General features: G+C 37.7%; 1 protein-coding gene across 4 annotated transcripts in view; it reads right to left on the bottom strand.

Annotated features, from left to right (window-relative positions):
- TAF2 (TATA-box binding protein associated factor 2) overlaps window positions 1-19,187 on the bottom strand; it is a 56,149-nt gene extending 36,962 nt beyond the window's left edge. For 2 of the 4 annotated variants that reach the window (XM_072329056.1, XM_072329057.1), the window contains exons 1-11: window positions 18,600-19,187; window positions 17,010-17,064; window positions 16,082-16,242; window positions 11,909-12,027; window positions 11,124-11,265; window positions 10,532-10,763; window positions 9,744-9,928; window positions 9,159-9,272; window positions 7,791-7,890; window positions 4,213-4,298; window positions 810-945 (exon numbers count right to left, since the gene is read on the bottom strand). In XM_072329056.1, the coding sequence (XP_072185157.1) occupies window positions 810-945; window positions 4,213-4,298; window positions 7,791-7,890; window positions 9,159-9,272; window positions 9,744-9,928; window positions 10,532-10,763; window positions 11,124-11,265; window positions 11,909-12,027; window positions 16,082-16,242; window positions 17,010-17,064; window positions 18,600-18,652 (1,383 nt within the window). In that variant the 5' untranslated portion in view covers window positions 18,653-19,187. Of the gene's footprint in view, window positions 1-809; window positions 946-4,212; window positions 4,299-7,790; window positions 7,891-9,158; window positions 9,273-9,743; window positions 9,929-10,531; window positions 10,764-11,123; window positions 11,266-11,908; window positions 12,028-16,081; window positions 16,243-17,009; window positions 17,068-18,595 lie in introns of all 4 variants that reach the window. The other 2 variants (XM_072329058.1, XM_072329059.1) reach the window with 2 other exon arrangements.
- Window positions 19,188-19,762: the final 575 nt, after the last annotated feature.

Genomic DNA, 19,762 nt, shown 5'->3' with positions numbered 1-19,762 from the left:
CTGACAACAACTGCTAGTAATAGCTTTTAACTCATGGGTGTCCAACCCTTCAGCTTGCTTGCATCGCATTGAGTGAAGAGGAGTTATGACTGGTCACATCAAAATATATAATATAGTTAATGTATAAAAGTAACAAAAAACTTATTTTTATTATTATTTTTTTTAGCGTAAAAAAGAGGGCAACAAAAATTTATATAAAACTGACAGGTTTGACATATTTTACGGAATGTGATATGCTTAAAAAAAAGGCATCTGAAACTGCTAGGAAAATGTTTCACCTTGTTGGGTATTTTTTAACAGCCTCTTTATTAAGATAATCACAAAACATTTAAGAAAAAAAAAATAATAAGAAAAACTACAAAAAATGAAAAAAATCTGTTTTCTATTCCACTGTTTCTTCTAACATGAAGATTTCTGCTCCCCCTAGCATCAAAAACTTACAAAGCAGAAAGAGCAGAAGCTGGATTCTCATGACTTCATTTATAATAGGAATAAATTAATGCACAGAGACAAGCTATGCGTCAGTAAAACAGGTTCTCAGTGTTATACTCAGTCATAACAATTCAAAGGAATGGGATATTTTGATATTAAGAGAATAAGCAATATATTAAAAATATTACTGATTACACATAAGAGTAACAGCTAACCTAATTCTAACCATTTTATATTTGTTCCATACTTTCTAAATTGAAAATACAAATGGAATCCTATCATAAACCGATGCAATCTCCTTTTATCTCCATTTCATGAATAGAAGCCACCAATAGACAGGAAGTTCTCTGTATGTCAAAAAACATTTAAATACTGACCTGTAACATGAACTCCATGCTGATCCTATTCTCAATCAGCCTCATGACAAGATGTGCTTTACACTGGAACATGGTGTAATATTCCCAGGACAAGGTATGAGGGTGTTTAATGGAAAAATGTAGATGTGATGCAGGGCTGAAAAATAACAAAAAAAAAAAAAAACAACAACCCTAACACATTTTATTTTGCACTTTATGGAAAAGAAAACTAAAAAAAAAAACAACTTATTAGCAACAAAAATTACAGGTACAGCAACCATTAGGATATCTTCTATTGCCTTAACACTATTAATTATGACATTTAAAATGACTTTACAGAAAGGCTGCAAGGGGTGCACATACCTGGAATCGAGCAAGTATTGCATAGACAAGTAATGTAAGCCGTACTGTAACTTCTCAAAAAGAAAATGATGGGATGAAAAACACAACAGGGAATCTATGACTTGAGCCTGGAAACTACTAATAGCTTGACATTCTACTTGTCCACTTCCATTTACAAGTAAGTATAAAATACTAACATTTACAATCAAGTAAATCATTACTGTAATTAAAGAGGAGGAGCAGTTTTAACATTCATAGCAGACTCACGTGAAGAGCGAAAGGAATTGATTATTTTATTTTTGTTAGCAACTTTACACTTTCAATACTTTGGAAAATGGATGCCTTCTAAATTAGATACCATGCTAAGGAAGACTATGCAAAGCATCACATTACCACTGTCATGCTGTGGTGCTCCTTCACACTTTACCCTTTGTGTCTATAAGCAAAATATTTCAAATGGTTTAAATTCATTCCATATCAGAAGACAAACAGTAAAATCCTGAAACTTCTTAAAATAGGGACTTAGCAACTATATAGCCAACAATTTTGGGGTGTTTTAAAGTTTTCTCTTTCAGAACATAAGCTGACCTACAGTCTAGTTTCAAAGTAGAAGAGTAACTGTACCTCCCTAGAAAAATAAGACCTTTTCGCCCCTTTTCAATTATTTGAGAATGTAAGTCTGAGTTTATTTTAACGATGAAGCGAAGTTGAGGAAACTGTATTTTATTGTGCTTGACATTTGAACATTTTTCTATGAACTAAAAACAAACATCTTAAGAAACGGACCCACACTATGTCAGGCCAACTTCTTAAGAAAAAGGAATCCAGACTTATTTTGTGTTGGCTGATGAAGAATGACAAATTAGCCATTGTAATACAGAAAATACATGCTACTTAACATTCCTGAGTTCAAAATAGGGTTGTTCTGTGATTCTCACTTATAGGTAACCTAACTAAACCATTTCAGGATGGATCAGATAACTTGTCCAAAGATTTTATAAGACACTGCAGGACAGAATGAATTAATGAATTGCAACAAAAACAGGTATAAGCTTGACCTTCCATGTCAGCTATCTCTAGAAAAGACAACCTCTAGAAGCTTCAAAGACCTATGAAACAAATATTTTTAACTTTGACTGATCTTTCCATGCACTTCAATGTTTATGCCAGTAAGAAGCATTTTAACAGCACCAAATATCAAAACTTGACTTTTTAACTGCAACTCTTAAGATTTTGGGAGATGGCAAAGACCAAGGCAGTCACAATACCATAGTATGCTTTTCCTAATCATTTATTTAATGTATCATAGTATCATCATAGTATCATAGTATCGTGCGAGTTGGAAGGGACCTTAGAGATCATCGAGTCCAACTCCCGGGATTCGAGCCCTTCTGAGTAGCAGAGCAGCATTTCTGCCACTTGCGCCACAGGGGGGATTCGAATCCCGGGCCTCTGGTGTTGCAAGCAGCAATTCTACCACTGCGCCACCGGAGGCACACAATGGGGAGATTTCATTGACTTTACTCTTTATGATATGTTAGCATATGAATGTTAGCATAAACATAAGATTAAAAAACATATATATTTCTGTATTTAAGCAATACTACCCATTCTAGGTGTACTGAATATATGAATAAGAATGTGTTTAGGTTTACTACTTGCTCTTTCCTGCTGTTTAGAAACTACTAAAGTCTTCCATATCTAAGCTGTCCTGTCACTCTGAACATTTCTGTATTCTACAGTAAGGAAGGGTTAGCAACCATGACACTGAAATGCAAGAAGGAAACTGTGGTTGCGGCTCAGACGTTATATAATAATTTGGTCTTGGTATAAAACTATTTATCCAGCTTCAAAATTCACACTTGATTGACTTTGGTAAAACTCTTAAAAATTACAACCAAGCCAGGGACCACATTCTTGGCCTTCTTAAATTTATTAAGTGTTGATTGATTTTGTTACTGCTTACAGTATTTAACAGCAAATCAAAACAGACCAGTTCATTCGAATTTGAGAGCTGTCATTTGTAGTTCATTCAATTGTAATGTATTTCTTCCCATTGTGTTTTTCATCAATCATGAAATTCTTAAAGCTGTTATCAAATTATCATCAAACAAGAATTAAAATTAGTAATATGGGCCTAAAACCTTTGTCAAAGTGAAAAGTGAATTAGATCCACTATTAAAATTTAGAACACTCACGCTCTTGAACACACATCCATCATTTGATAAAAACCCTAACTCTAACCCTGTCAATATGCTTCTCTCACTTGATAAACATCTATTTAACAGTTCCTGAAGCTTTTAACTTTTACAATAGCATGGCACTACCACAAAGACTGAAGAAAATCAAAAATAGGAACAGAAGTGTTAACCTGGAGTTTATTTTCTTTCATTCTCCTAGGCTATGGGATTTTTTCTTTCAGAAGAAATATTCTGGAGAGCAACAGTTGCACTACATATAAGAAAAAAAATTTGTGATAGCTGTTCTGTGCAGGAGTTAATTTGCATGAAAAGTTACTTTTTTCTGGTTATCCCTTTCAATATTTTAACTCAGTTAAAAATAGAATTATTAACCAAACTAATTTTTATTCTTACTACTGCAAACTGGGACTGCAATAATGCAAATATACTCAATATACTCAGCAGAAAATAGACCATAACAGATAAGAGCAACAAAAAATGTAAAATATATGTTGAACACAAAAACAGTAGGAAAAAAAAAAAAAAGAAAAGAAGAAAACTAATGGTACTCTAAAAAAGCCTGAAGATTACTAACCATTCTAGAAATAGCTCAGGCCAAAATTCTGGCTCCATCTTCCCTCTCATCCTCTTACTAAGAAGTATTTTCATAACAGTATGAACAACGTTCATTACACTTAATTCCCCTCGAAATTTAAATTGAAAGAAAAATAAAACAACAGTGATACAATATACTCAAGATACTTCATGAGACTGGTAATATATGCCTTGGGCAGCTGAAGTTCTTCAGCCTTTGGCCTTATGCCGCACAACACACCCAAGGCATATATTAATGGCCCCATAAAAACATACCCTGTAATGACTTGCGGCTTAAATAAACATACTTGTCTTTCTCTTTTCCTCCTCCGAATATTGGATGCAGCAGAACTCCTCCGGTCTTCAGTTCATATGCCACTATTTGATCTAACTCCTAAGAAGCACAACACACGTAAGCAAGCATAATTTTGGAAAGAATAGAAAATTAGTTATAGATGACAGGGAAGCATTTAGAATCATTCTTCAAGCCATACCTCCTAAAGAAATATGTTTACAAGCACAAACTAATATTTTAAAACCAGTGATGTCTCTCAGCATGGCAAAGCACTGTTGAAACTGGGAGTTAACTCTGACTCCAGATCTGGACTGTGGGTCAACCCACAATATCTAAATCTATAATAATCTAAGTCTAATATCAATATATCTAAAGACTGTTGTTGTCCACTGAGTAAGTTTCCTCTGATCTTTTTTTTTTTTTTACCTTTTTTGAATGTTTACATTCAGAGTAAAGTAATACTGGGTACAGCTACATAGTAGACTGTAGAATATAAAAGCTCACCTCACCTTGACCTACATCCAAGCCAGACAGAAGCAGGCTCTGTGTCTGAATTTGTGAGCTTCTGTGCCCATGCTAACAAGCACACTTAAGGCAGGATGTTTGCTCACTGTCATCCAACAGTCAACATGGCTTCTGGATCAAATCAGGTCAGTTTTAGCATAAGGAGAGTGAACTGTTGTCTGCAACCCAATGTTAGACAAGGAATTTCCAACGTTAACACATTTTAATATGTATTGATTCCTATCAATTTGCACCCCTTCGTATACTGACAATATGTTAAAAACACTGAGGTAAGCTGTGACAGCAGCATTTCTCAGTTATATGTGGAAGCACGTAACTAACACACAGGGAGAGAATGTGAACATCTAATACTCAGAAGCAACTCTGTACACAGCACTGGACACTGGTGTTCTCTAATGTACAACCACATTTAGCACAAGACTAGTGAGCTGAACATGCCCTTATTCAGATAAGGATAGGGTACTGGCTCCCTGTGTGGGTAAGAGGAGTAACTGAAGTCCATTGGTAAGAAAAATGTGACAAGATAATATATATCTTTGTATAAATGAATGTCACTGGGAAGAGTGAAAAGTCACTGCTGCTATGAATGTTAAGTTCCTGTCTCACACCATTACATTTAGAAAACAGACAGAACTTTCTTTTCCAGTACAGGTGACTCTTAATGGAAAAAAAAAATCTTAATGAAAATAAAATGCTACCAACTTTCACCATGGACATCAAAAGCTTCAGGTCCAGTAATTACAACAAGTTCCCCTTCCCATCTCCAAAATCATCCACAGTGTGCTCTGCTTCAAAGGCACATGCAATCTTGCAATATGCAGGCACAGAAATATCTGAGCACTAAAGAGCATCATCTCTTAACCCATCGTATATAACTGGTCAGAACCAAGACTGTACCGTATCTCTTTCAAAAAGCTATTTGGTTTATCATTATTAGCTCACATTCATAATGTGTTTTATGAGTTCTTTGTGAACATGAGCTAATTATAATATGCACAAAGAACAGAAGTGTGAAAACAAGTAGTTGTGGGTAAGAATCTCTTCTCAAATGACTTAATCAGTCTTATCCTTAAAGTCTATCCATATTCTAGGATATGAGAAGACTGCCAAGCCCATACCAGATGAAGCATACTTTCCCACACAGACATCAGATTGACCACAGAAGAATGAGATAGAGCACTCATCAAAACTTTCAGTGGTGATCAAATTACATCTGTTTGGGGAAATTATGTTTGTCATTCTAAGTGGATAGCTGGTCACACTCAGAGACCTGCAGTCAATGGCTTAATGTTCAAGTGGAGACTGGTAACAAGTGATGTTCCTCATGGAACTGAGACCAGTGCCATTTAACAACTCCATAGGCAACATGGACAGTGGGATCTAGTGCACACCCCGCACATTTGCAGATGACACCAAGCTGAGTGGTGCAGTTGACACAACTGAGGGTTGGGATGCCACTGAGACAGACATGGGCAGGCTTGAGAGGTGGGCCCATACCAGCCTCAAAAAGTTCAACAAGGCCAAGTACAAGGTCATGTACCTGGATCAGGGTGATCCCAAGCAGATACAGACTGGGGGGAGAATGGTTTGACACCAGTCCTGAAGAAAAGGATTTGAAGGAGTCAGCTGATGAAAGACTCAGTGTGAGCCAGCAATGTATGCTTACAGCCCAGAAGGGCAACCGAATCCTGGGCCGCATCAAGAGAATGTGACCTGTGACCAGCAGGTCAAGGGAAGTGATTCCGCCCAACTATTCTGCTCCCATGAGATGCCACCTAGAGTACTGTACCAAGATTTGGAACCCCCAACACAAGAAGAACGTCAAGCTGTTGAAGCAGGTTCAGAGAAGAGCGATAAGCCACAAAGAGCGCTGAAGAACCACTCCTACAGGGACAGGCTGGAAGAGTTGGCACTATTCAGCCTGGAGAAGACCCTGGGGAGATCTTATAGCAGCCTTCCAGTACCCGAAGGGGTCCTAAAGGAAAGCTGGAGAGGCACAGAGTAACAGGATGAGGGGAACTGGTTTTAAACTAGATACAAGATAACTAGATAGAATAGATATTAGGAATAAACTCCTTACTGTGAGGGTGGTGAGACACTGGAACAGGTTGACCAGAGAAGTTGCGAATGCCCCCTCCCCAGAAGCATTCAATGCCAGGCTGGATAGGGCTTTGGGCAACCTGGTCTAGAGGGAAGTATCCCTGCCTATGGCAGGGGGCTGGAATTTGATGATCTTAAATCTCCTTTCCAGTCCAAACCCTTCATAGAATCATAGAATGGCCTGGCTTGAAAAAGACCACAGTGATTATCTAGTTTCAACCGTCCTGCTACGTACAGGGTTGCCAACCACCAAACCAGTCTGCCCAGAGCCACATCCAGCCTGGCCTTGAATGCCTCCAGGGATGAGGCATCCATCCTTGAGCAACCTGCTCCAGTGCGTCATCACCCTTTGATTGAAAAACTTCCTCCTAATATCTAACTTAAACCTCCCCTGCCTCAGTTTAAGACAATTCCCAATTGTCCTGTTCACTATCAACCCATGTAAACATTCTATAATTCTATGTTTATATAACAGGATAAACCACTACGATTTGTATATTATCAACTGACTTGAGAGAAACTGGAGACCCCATGACTTGAGACAGCTTCAACAGGTATTTTTCTACTGTTTTATTATAAAGCTAGTATTTAAATGAGGCTAAAAAATACCTGATCCATTGCTGATCCAAACTAAAACCAGAGCCTTTCTGAGGTGCAGGAATGGTCATCACAGTATTACAACTTCAGTTCACCAAAGGGTTCTCCTTATGAATTTTGCATTCTATTTTAAGTATTAAAAAGTACTGTTTTTCTGTCTTATGTTTCTGTTTACTGTTTTTCTGTTAATTTTTTCCTATCTTTGAGCAAAAACTCAATCAAAAACTCAAACAACTGCACAAAAAGATGATGAAAATTTGTAAGGTATCTGCAGAAACATACTTTGGTTAATATATTTGGTGTTTAGCTTTAAATTTTGATACTACATCCACAGCTTGTAAGTAGGAAATAGTACCATTATGTTATTACCTGTTTAATCCAGTGTCGATATTCATTAACACCAAAAGTTTTTTTCATCCAAAGGCCATATATATAACCAGAGATTCCCTTTAGCACCCATTCATCTGACCTATAATAAGAAAGAATCACAAATTATGGCATTTCAGAAGGTATTTCATAATGGATGGTATTTTTAACTAGCTCAAAATAGCCACAGGTTTCAGCAGGTTACATAACAATCTCTAAGTCAGTAGGAGTCTGATGAGCTGTGAACCAATTTATGTAACTTGGCACCTGGATGGGACCGATGAAACTGAAGAGCCAGTGAAAACTGAACTTCTACCACAGAAGCCCAGATTAAAACATAAAAGCAAACCACCTTAGCTGAAACCGTAACAAAATAATGGATATAGATATGAAAATTAATATGACTTCTAATCTACATGATCTTAATTTCTTGTTTAATTTCTCAATGCAATGGAAAACATTTGGACATTAACAAGACAAAATACCTATGTGCACAATTCAATGGATACCCACTTAAAAACACCTTTAGAGAGTTATGTCTCAAGAGAGAAGAACACAGAGAAAAAACACAAAATGAACGTGAGCTAGAATCCAAATCATAGGAATGACATACAGAGTACAATGAGGTGAACCTTAAAGAGGACACAACAGGGAATCATCATGAAATCCTGCCATGGCCATGGTTGTAGACTAGTAATCAGCAGAAGAGCAATGGAAATTATTCAAGTGAAAACATGTTAGTGTCAGGGTTTTTTTAAGTCAAGAATATACTAGGACGTACAATTTTACCCTGGAAAAAAGTACTGGGCCCCTTGTCTTTTAAACATAAAATGTATGCCAAAAGGTTTAAAATACACAGTAATTAGAACTCCATGACAAAGTTTAGCGATATTTTCTGAGGGATAAAAAGTTACATGGAGGTTACCACCCCAGCAAACACGTCAATTTGACACTGATTTCTGCATTCTCTTCTCATGTACTTCCTTCTAATTTATTAGTTCTGCACTCAGCAAGTACTTTCTGCGCAGGTTACACTTCCTTATTCAAAATATCTGACAGAAATTCTCTGATAATAATTCTCCATGAATTTATAGGTACCAATGTACAGCACAGCAGTGAGTAACAGTAATTTGAGATAAGACACATTCTACCACTACAGACTTCTGAACATATACATCTCACATTTCCTGTTCTAAGGGGAAAAAAAAAAGCTATACTGGATTTTCATTTATTAAGATGGTTTTATTACTCTTCTGTTTCTTCTACAGTTACTTCTTCACTTATACTTCTGGTAAAATACAATATGCAAAATGAATTTCAGTTCCCTAAACTTCCCACTTTTTCTAGGGAGTACCACAGTAAAATACTTACCAGGACATTCTGGATATAAAACACCCAAAAAACTGCTGGGCCAGGGCCTGTGCCAAGCACCTCCTTGTCAGTGGAGTTTCATCTATAATCATTGCGCTGTGCAAGAGATTTGTGCTGGACCCCATAAAAAGAGAATAACACAGTATAAGCACAAGCTCAACCAAAACAACTCCCCGAAAAAAATAAATAATAAAGACCTTGTTTTCCTTTATAGAGTTTTCCTTTATAGAGCCAAAGTAGTTGAATTGGTGAAAATCTTTTGGATTCACAGTACCCTCTCCCAGCTGAAGACAAACAAAACAATCAAATGTCTACATTTAGCCTGATCTTAAATATTTCATGCATGGTGCTTCTAAATCAGAAAACCTCTGCCAATTTTTTTTTTTAAGATGTGCATCCAACATCTTTAAAAATATATATAATTAGAAATGCTGTTAAAAGTCTGTAATGTCAACAAAGGACAGCTTTGCCATACTAGGAAACCCAAAACTCAGGCTATAAAAATAATAACATCAGGTATTTCTCAACAGTCTTAGAGTTTCTATGCTCATAGATTTAAAAAACAAAATTTTCTCAAATACTAACCTGAAAATACTCATGGATGCATAAGCAGCTACTTCAACATATGCTTCATCGATAAAAACCGTCTTGAAGCAGGAGTATGGATAGCGGCAGGTAAGAATCTCCTCATAAAACTCAAAAACTTCATGAAGGTATGACGTCGTATGTTTGAGCAATGGAAGTAGTTGTGGCAAGCAAAAGTGAGTCACCTACAAAGGAAAAAATTGGTACAGGACTGGTGAATATGTTTAAATCCATTTACATCAAATTAATTATGTAACAGAAAAAAGGTATGACTACTACAAATCTAACAGCAAAAAGCACTTTCAAGTTGTGGTAACAGTTATAATGGCAGAAAAGTGCACTGGGATATCCACCTAAATTGTGAGAGTAACAACAACCAATTGTTTTTAAAAATACGTTCAATGATGGCATCTACCTAGTGATGTCTGTCATATAACACGACACGAGACTTCGTAGTCTTCCGGAGTATTATTTTTCTTTTACATAATAATGAATGAGACACACATCAGCTAGTGAAGCAGTGCTGTCATTTACAAGATGACCTAACAGAAGTGAAGCTATGGGTAACCTTCAATAATACAGTTATCTCCAAAAGTTAACTTCAGCACAGAAATGAAGTTTAGAAGGTTTATGATTTCAAGTCAACTTTATGCAAGTCCAGCTCTACAGAAATGTATCAGTTTGCTCTCCTCAAATCTCAAGGACTGATTTCCTTTTTTATTTTTCCTTTTTAAACAGTAGCTATCTCTTTAATAAACAGAAAACGAGAGACTTATGTAGGTTATTACCTCATGCATGTATGGATCAACAAGAATTTCAAAAGGTCCTATGGCCAGGGAGATGTTAGAAGCAGCAGTTGGAATTGCCAGCATATAATGAAACGTCTTCTTTCTCATGTCATGGGTATATACAGTTTCCACCAAATCTCCGTTTGAAACAGCCACCATTGCAGCATCCACAGTATACTCAAGTTTCCAGGTACACAACTCAGAATATGAGTCAACACAGGGAAACCAAAATCTAGGGAAGTCAGCGTGTGGGAAAGATGGTTAACAATTATGCTTACGTTTCACAAATTATATTACTTTCAAGCTCCTAACTGTATTTTTTAATATTGTCAATGCTGACAACCTTCTACTATACAATAATGTGAATTAATATACACTGCTCTCACAAAGTGCTGCAGATTTCTTTGCCATTACCTCCTGAGCTATAATGACTAGAAATCCTGTTAGATGCTATTTCACATTGATGAGTTCCTTTCAAGCAGAATTAAGTTTTCAAATGTTCAGCTTTACCAAAAATTCAGGGAAATTGTATTTCATACACTTTGAGATTAAATAGGAACTGCAGTCTAACACTCAAAGAGAGTATTCTTACCTTGTAGAATTTTGATAGCCACATGAAAAGACATGAGCACCTCTTTCTGCCATGCTGCCCTCCATGTTGGGTACCACAAAATGAAGACCACCTTTTGGCTGGTCCAGAGAAAAATTTATGTGCACCTTTAGGACTTTCAACTCTGTAGCATCAAGACAGAAATTAGAGTACATACATTACTGATGTGAAAGTTATTTCAGGATAATAATCGTTGACTTTCAGACTACTGGTCTTTCAAGACTATCTGTTCTCTTCCTTCTTATCAACATAGAGGTTCACCTTACAAAGCACAATACAAGGACTTACAAAACTGGGACCTCTTACGCTTAACTTACAGGATATGAATTTAGGAGAATTTTTATTAATTGATAAAAGCTTCAATTGGAATTGCATTTAATCTTCCTTCTCCTCGACAGTAAAGAATCTTTATACAGTTATTATACTCTTACCATAATTTTGTTTGTACACTGCTGAAGCTACATTACTGAAATAATTTTCTACTGAAACTGCACATAACAGGCACATTCTACAAAGATATGCTATTATAATTTGCAGTTTATTGAAACTTCTTATTACATTTAAAGTTTGTTCTGTGACTGAAATGTCTTTGCTTTCGTTCAGTTTCACAGAAATCTGACCTATGAAGAGACAGGCAAAAAAAGAAATTCAAGCAGACAATGAAGTTTAGCCTATTTCTTTCTATTCATTTAGATCTCCTATACAAACTCGCAGATAACAATTCTGTGGCATCTTAAATTAAGCTTTCAAGTAAACAGTCTCTTTACCATCAACATGTTTCCACAGCTCTGAGGGAACCTTAATGCAGAGTTCACCATTTCCAGCATCTGGGTCCACAGCACTGACTGCAGCAGCGTAGGCATTGGAAAAATAGTTGAGATTCCTCCTGTCAGAAATAGCCGTTTAATTCTTAAAGTATACAATGAACCCCAAAAAACAAAACAAAAAAAACCCCCAACTTATAAGTGACATAATTTCTATACCAAATTTATGGGCAAAAAGGAAAATACTTTTTGGTCCTTAGAAACAATTAAAAAAAAAAAAACTAAAAAAAAAACTGCTATCATTCCTTTATTTAGGATGCAGTTAAATTTCCACAATAGAGTTACAGCTGTTTAAGTGACTATATATTAGCTGACAGCACATTTCATTCTAAAGCAGTATCATTACTTTAGTTGCGACTTAGATTACCTGTTTTCCTATGAGATGAACAGGGACATACGCATGCATATTGTTACAAGTTGACTGCTATCTTCTTATTGTTCAGTATTATCATATTTACACACTGAAATATTCACCAATCAAGTTGAAAAATAACTTTGCTTTTGCGTTTTTATGCTACAGCTTTCATATTCTTTCAAGATGGATTTTAACTCGACAAAACACAGGCATGACGTCTCTGTTAATTCTAATCCTCTAGCACACAGATTTCTCTCTGAGGAGAAAGTATTTCAGTTACTCATCACCTCTTCCTTCCAGAAGGAATTCCGAGCATTTAGCTGTGCACCACTGATGAATCCAGCAACTGTAGCAGAGCTGCAGTCAAGCATAAAGCTCTCTGCAGTGGTGCTCCATCACAATGGAGTAAATTAACTTTTGGCTGTAGACTCCATTCTTCCATGGAATCTCAAGTCTACACAAAGCAGACATGATCTCATTTCAGGATTTTACTTACTTTCATCTAACCACTCTGCCTTCACCACCCACCAAGAAAATGGCATTCAACCCAAATTACAGTACCTGACTTGGAAGAACAAAGGGTAATTTGCTATGCCAAGACCATCCTAGAAGTCTGTATATGTCAAACACTGTGCTTATATTCCCAGCCTTACTCATCTGAAAAACTAAGCCAAACACTGATGGCAGAAGCACAATACTTGTCTACTTAGCTTGAAAGCTTCTGAAAATAAACATTAGCAGTAAAGTGGACTAAATATAGAAATGCTTAAATCTTAAGTTTTAATATGTAACCACTATTTTTTTCATAGTTGAAGTGCACCTAAAGATAGTTGAATGTGCACACTAGAATATATTTCAACTACAGTTCAGATGAATTCAAACCAACTTACATTTTTCTGGTAGAGAACTTTCAGTTGGTTTAACTCCCTGATCTGACTTACCAAGGGCTCAGAGCAGTGCTGATGGTGAGGCACAGGAGACTCTCAGTGGCATCAAAACCACTCTAACACTGTAGTAAGCTAACTTGAAACAGCATCCAACAAAGGCAAACAAGTATCATTGGAGAAACTGTCTTTTAAAAAGACTACATGGCTGAAAACTACCTTCTTAGTTACAGAAATTAGCAAGAGAAAACAGTAACACTTTATAAAGGCTCAAATTTCCTTCACTTTAATGTGAACTTGTTCTGAAAATTCATGACTGTCAATAGGAGACTCTTTTCCAGTACATCAGTAAGGATTTTTTCCAAGTTTGAGTCTCATGATGAACTTGTGGTTACATCTAAACATCAATGGATTCATAGACAGGAAAAGGTTATGATTTTATAACATGAAAAGTAGACTCCAGAGAGCTTAACATTTTATGGGAAACAGTCTTTTCTGATATTTCTATTTTTGTGAAGTGTTCCAGTTCGAATGGGTGATTCACCGTAAAAGGAATCCATTAAAGACTTAGTGCCACAGACTAATCTTTTCATAGATTACACTACTCTCAGGATATGACCATTTTAAACAAAAAAAACAAAAACGGAGCATAAGCCAAACGTCACATCCCAAGAAATAAACAAGTTTTCCTACAGGTAAGTGTGCATTGACAGTGAAAAAGTAGCATGAATTCCTAAGTTTTCCCGGTAGAGACATTTTATTAACAGAATAGACACAAAACAGTGTTAATTACTGACCAAGTACATGCTGTTGACTGACTGGAAATAAGTAATCTTGTAAAATTTCTTTAAAGCTACTCACTGATTCCTAAAACCTCCATGTCAACTTTCAGCAGCATATCTCACTACTAGGGGCAGCAATGCTAAGTAACTGTTATGCAGAGCAAACACACAGTTTATAAACAACTTTCTTTCTGCAGCATTTAGCATCAGCTTCATAAAATAAGATCTTTGATCCGTACATAATTCATTACTACTTCTATTCTTGTACCATGCTTCCTAACTACAAATTAGTACTTACTTCTGGGGTCTAAAACATAGTACAGAACTGAAATATATCACACACTATATGTATATACGTTATGTATGTACATTTCTTATTAATTTACTAATAAAACAACAATCAGAATCTATGTCACATTAAAAAAAAAAAGAACTTCTCTTGTCCACCGCTAAGTGCATGCCATCCCTTTTTTCAAAACTTCTCTGCACTTCTGCTAGGAAAAGATTCAGCAATGACAGTGCATCATGAGTTTACAGCCAGAGGAAGAATGATTCCAGTGGAAATAAAGGTTCTTTATTGCAGCAAAACACAAAGCAGCACAGACTCAGTTCAGCACTAGCTTGTCTGTTCTGTGTATAGGTTAAACGCTGATCCCTGACCTCTCAGATGAAAGCATATTATAACACATGCCCCAAAGGCTGTCATAAAGATCTCTTCTGCAGCTTACTGCTGCTTCCACCGAAACCAACAGTGAAACTGGAGGATATCAGTGTCCTTAAGAACTACGTGCTTCATGTTAAAAACAACAACAACAACAACAAAACAAGTAGATGGATTAACGACTGAACAGGTATACACTGCTCAAGGTTAGAATCATACTGAATGCAGTACATACATAGGAAAGCAGTTATGTACCCATTAGTGAGCTCTACAAACGTATGTCTCCCTATATAACAAAGCAATACTAAAATGCAATAATTTCTCAAACATGCACCACAGTTATAAAAAATGTGTGAAGCACATCCTAGCAAGAGCAGGATAACCACAAACTTCACTTGTCAAAACAGAAGTCCTTTTTGTTATGACTGCTTAACAATATACACTCTTGAGGACAATATAGTAGCTGTAACACTACAGCAACAGGTCTAAGACAAGATCCAAACAGACATGCTCCAACACTACTTGCAGGATGGAAGCAGTTCTTAAAAGTTTCCAAACTTTTCCCTAAATGCATGAGCTAAATGGGATTCTCTGCCACCTTGTGTACAGAGGGCAAACTTAGACACACTGTTTTAAAGTTCACAGCAAACTACTTTATAACTTTTCAACATTTTCGTCAAGACAGTCAGGTACTGACTGTTCAAAAAGCAGCGATGCCTGGATGACTCAAGAAGAAATCAAAACCTGACGTATTTATATAATAATATAATAAGGTTGTCAGTTTTATCTGAATGATGATTTAGATTGATGGACAAACTATCAATGATGAAAGCTAAAAATATATTTTATGTGTTAATTAAAGGTTTATATGAATAACACGGGAGTTCTAATGGCAACATGAAAACTACAGTCTGCTCTCAGCCTTGGCATGTCTTACCTTCAGATTTCATTTACTGCTCTTAAACAGGATAATTTGAGGAAGCAATAAAAATTTAAAAAGACATGATGTTCCACTGTGCCATTAGGATGCTAAACAACGATCTTCCTCCACAAAATGGTAACAGTTTCATGATTTCATCAATTATCTCTTCCTATTCCTTTCTTAACATAATGAAGAGCTATCATTGTTTTAAATGCGACCACAGGAGGCCCCCTACTAACCCAGAGGAGTCTCATTTCATATCATCCACTGTTAAACAGTTACAGCACTTTCAGTGAAAGTCCTTTAGCAATTCTGAGAACTGTAAGATCCACCAAGTCATCCAAAAGAATATGTGAAAACATGGACATACATTTCAGCAAGGTTAAAAGAGAACACACAATGAACACAGTTCCATTCTGCTTCTCTTACCAAAAAAGGAAACAGACATGATATTTAATGCTTCACAACAAAAGGAAACATAACATCTATGAAGTTTTAAACACATCACTTACTGCTTTGACTCGTGGTGACAAACCTCCAGCGTTGGATCATTATAGATGAAAGCTGCTTCCAAATCATTGACCCTTACTCTGTAAATCCGGCATTGTTTACTGTTCAGTTTGATTCGATTCAGGTTTGCAACCGTGGGAAATATTGTCAGTTCCACATAGCCCTAGGAAAATACAAATCAACACTTCCTTTAAAACCTTAGCCAGTCCATCAAGCGAAGATATATTAAAAATAAATCTAATGCATTTCCAGAGGAAAATCATGGGTAAAATATTAATTTTGTACCTAAAAAATAGTATTTTCTTTGTAGACATCTAAAGTACATTTTATTTCATATAATCTAACAGGTGAATATTCCCAGTCACAAAATAAATAATAATAAAAACCAGAACCTGAAAAGGACTAATAACTATATTTATGTTATTGGAAAATATCAGCCTCTGCTGACTAAACATCAAGTCCATTACCAACATTTTTCATCCCCATGTTTTAGGTTTTGGCATCTAAGCTTGAAACAATGTCTCTTAAAATCTAAGTAGATATCATTCAGCCATACATTTACATTCACAAATAGTCTCAAAGCCTTGAGGCCTCTTCAAATCTCATGAACTCACATGCAAGCTACAAATATCTTTATCCTTAACATCAACTAATACTGTTAAAAGTTAATTCTTGACTGCAGATTGCTTTGTGGTAATATCCACTTTCCTTTAGAAAGCTTTGTTATAAAAAGCTTTTCCTCAAAGAGGTTAGAGCAATCACTACTACAAGGTGTTTCACTTGAGGCGTATCTACAAATAACAGACTTAAGAGAAAGCATAAGAAGCTGAAGAACATGATCAGCTTGTGTGCGCAGCTGTTACTTCTAAAATCATGAAGGAAACCCACACTTTCTGTTTCTTCTTTCATATTTTATTAAAACATACTTACTACAACAGATTTTCTCTGAAAATTTATGTTGTTGATACAAACTACCTGGTGAGTCGTGCTGCAAAAAGGAGAAAATTAAATTAGTAAGGTCTTGCACAATTCTCAGTATTTAAAATAATATTTCAACAGTTATAAATGAACACTAATCATACAGTATATGGTACAGACAAATTCTGCATACAGCATATATTTGTAAGGGGACATTCTGCATTGGCCCATGTCTCTCACTTAAATGATTTATGCTGCGTGCAAGGTCAGAAAAGTTCCAATAAAGGCAAAGTGCATCATATCAGTAAAAATGGCACTGATAACATAAGAAGGTAACCACGAGCTTTTGAACACTGTGTAACGGTATTTAAATACACAGCATTACTGACAGCTTGAAACCAAGTTCTCGTTATTTTAGCAATGGCCAAATAGCTGTGGCGTCCCTGTTCAGCACAGAGGAGTTGGACCATATGGCCCTCAAAGGTCCATTCCGACCCTAAGGGTTTTGTGATTCTATGATTCTCATATTGGAAATGCCATGCAGCCCTAACAATTGCGATCTGTGGAACCTGGTAAGTTGCTTCTCTTACATCATTTACATAAGTCGGTACTACGTAACAAAAAGTCATTGTATGCAAGTTTACAATTAAAGTGTTATAATTTTTTTTTAAACAATTGTGATATATTAATCAAGACCAGCGTTGTAAACAAGTCAAACGCATTCACTGAAGTTTTAAGTTGCGTATCAGAACTCCTGGTAAATAAAACTTTGATTGAGATTTTGATGTGAGAGCTGAAATAATAACTCCAACTTATTTAAACTTTCAGAACTTTTCCTTATGTACTTTCTGCAGTTGACAGCATCTATTCAACACTCCTGAGTACTGACTCAAGATACAGCCTTGTACTAATGCAACTTTTACAGCATGTCACACATTGTACGAACATACCCATGACTGCACATTAAGAAAGGGCTTGGCTTCAACTGAAAGACTTCAATGAAACTCCCACAGGAGAATTATAAAAATCTAGCATCCAGTGAATTCAAACATCACCTCCATACCAAAATCCCTACGATACCATCAGTAGTTCTGTTTAAAAACATATGGGTTTATAAAGAAATCACAAAGTTATGAAGATGTGAAGATTCTCTGCCATCCACAACTACTTTCTTCACAATTTGGTTATAAACTAACTGTAAAAAATGATTGTTTGCTCAGACCTCCTCAGCACAAACACTTGCTTTCATTTATAAATATACTTGTGTTTAGACATTAAATAGCCTGTGAGACGAGAGGGCCTGACACACCAGTAAGAATGAAACGTGATGTGACAGCATCATCTGTGGTGTTGATACTGCCTGGAAAGACCTCCAAACTCTGAGGAGATCAATGTAAATTTCTTGATAAGACTGCAGCTTTACAGCCTTGTTGTGCATGAGATCACACAAGACAAACCCCACAACACACGTGTACTGAGAGCAAGCTTCTCCAAAGAGGAGTTTCAGCCTCCTCAGGTGGACAACCACTGCTCAGCCTGGGACCCCGCTCCAAATGCATCACGATCCGAAGTATAACAATCTTTTAAGAAACAGATACTTATAATTTGTACGGCCTTGGGCTCTCAAATCCCTTGTCTCCTTTCTTCCTGTTCATCCTGACCGGCAGCACTGCGACACACCACAGGCCGTCAGAAGGGCATCAGCATCCTCCTCGCTCGGCGGCTCCCGCGGCTTTTCCCCGTACCACGCTGCAGGCGATCCCTCATCTCCACAGCGGGTCCGCGACTGACGGGTCAGGCATCTCCAGCTCGGGTCAGCACCATGGTTATAACGCCAACAACGCTGTCTTTTTACATAACCCTTTACGAGGTAACTCGCAACCCCTCCGTCTGCTGGGGTACGACACCAACTCACACAGCAGCTACGGAAACAAACCGGATTAATGGGGAGCGGTGAACGCAGAAGGGGCTGCGGAGCGGCCGGGTGGGCACAGCAGTTCCCCGCTGACAGGACACCTGGCCGGGACAGGGGCTCGACCTTATGATCGTAGCTCCAGGATGGGCTCCCTCTTGTCCGGGGTTGCCGGGCAGGCCGAGCGGGACTCCCTCAGCAGTTCGGCCACCTCCCGCCAACGCGCCCCGCCGCGGCAGCCGCCGCCATTTTGTCGGCAACCTCTCACCCCGCCGGGTGAAAGGTCACAGCCAGCCCGAAGGAGCTTTGCTCTTATAAGAAGGTCAAATCTCTCGAAAACACATTTTATTTCTCAAAGCGGCGACCCGGTGACTTTGTAAGGCAGCCATAGATGAAAAAAAAATTCCCGACCAAAAAACCGCAGAAAGCAATCTAGATGGGGGGGGTGGGGGTGGGGAAAATCAGGTCCAGGCCAGGCGCATGCGCCCTGCGCGCTTCTGGCTCAGGCCTGAGCGTGACGCACGCGCATGCGCACAGCCTGGGGAGGGGGTGAGCGGCTGCGGCGGGAAGGCGGTAGGGGCGGTGTTGTGCGGTCAGCCCCACAGGGCGTCGCGGAAATCAGTGCTGCGGATGGAAGGAGAAACCCGTGCTAGCGAAAAGCCGGCCTTTTATTGGTGCCCACACGTTTATTTCAACGGCAGAAGCGCCTCAAGGGCGATGTTAAGCCCGGCGGCGTGTTGTGTCTCAAGACAGAAGGCTGAGGTTGACTGATAAGTGAGGTACAGCCGGGGTAGGCACTTCTGCGGTGGGGACAGGAACGTTCCCACCCGTTTCAGGCCGGGCTGCAGCTGTA

Source organism: Excalfactoria chinensis, chromosome 2 (assembly GCF_039878825.1).
Source record: "Excalfactoria chinensis isolate bCotChi1 chromosome 2, bCotChi1.hap2, whole genome shotgun sequence".
NCBI classification, from domain to species: domain Eukaryota; kingdom Metazoa; phylum Chordata; class Aves; order Galliformes; family Phasianidae; genus Excalfactoria; species Excalfactoria chinensis.
Note: the sequence above shows the minus strand (reverse complement) of the source record. Positions and strands in the feature narration are given on the sequence as shown.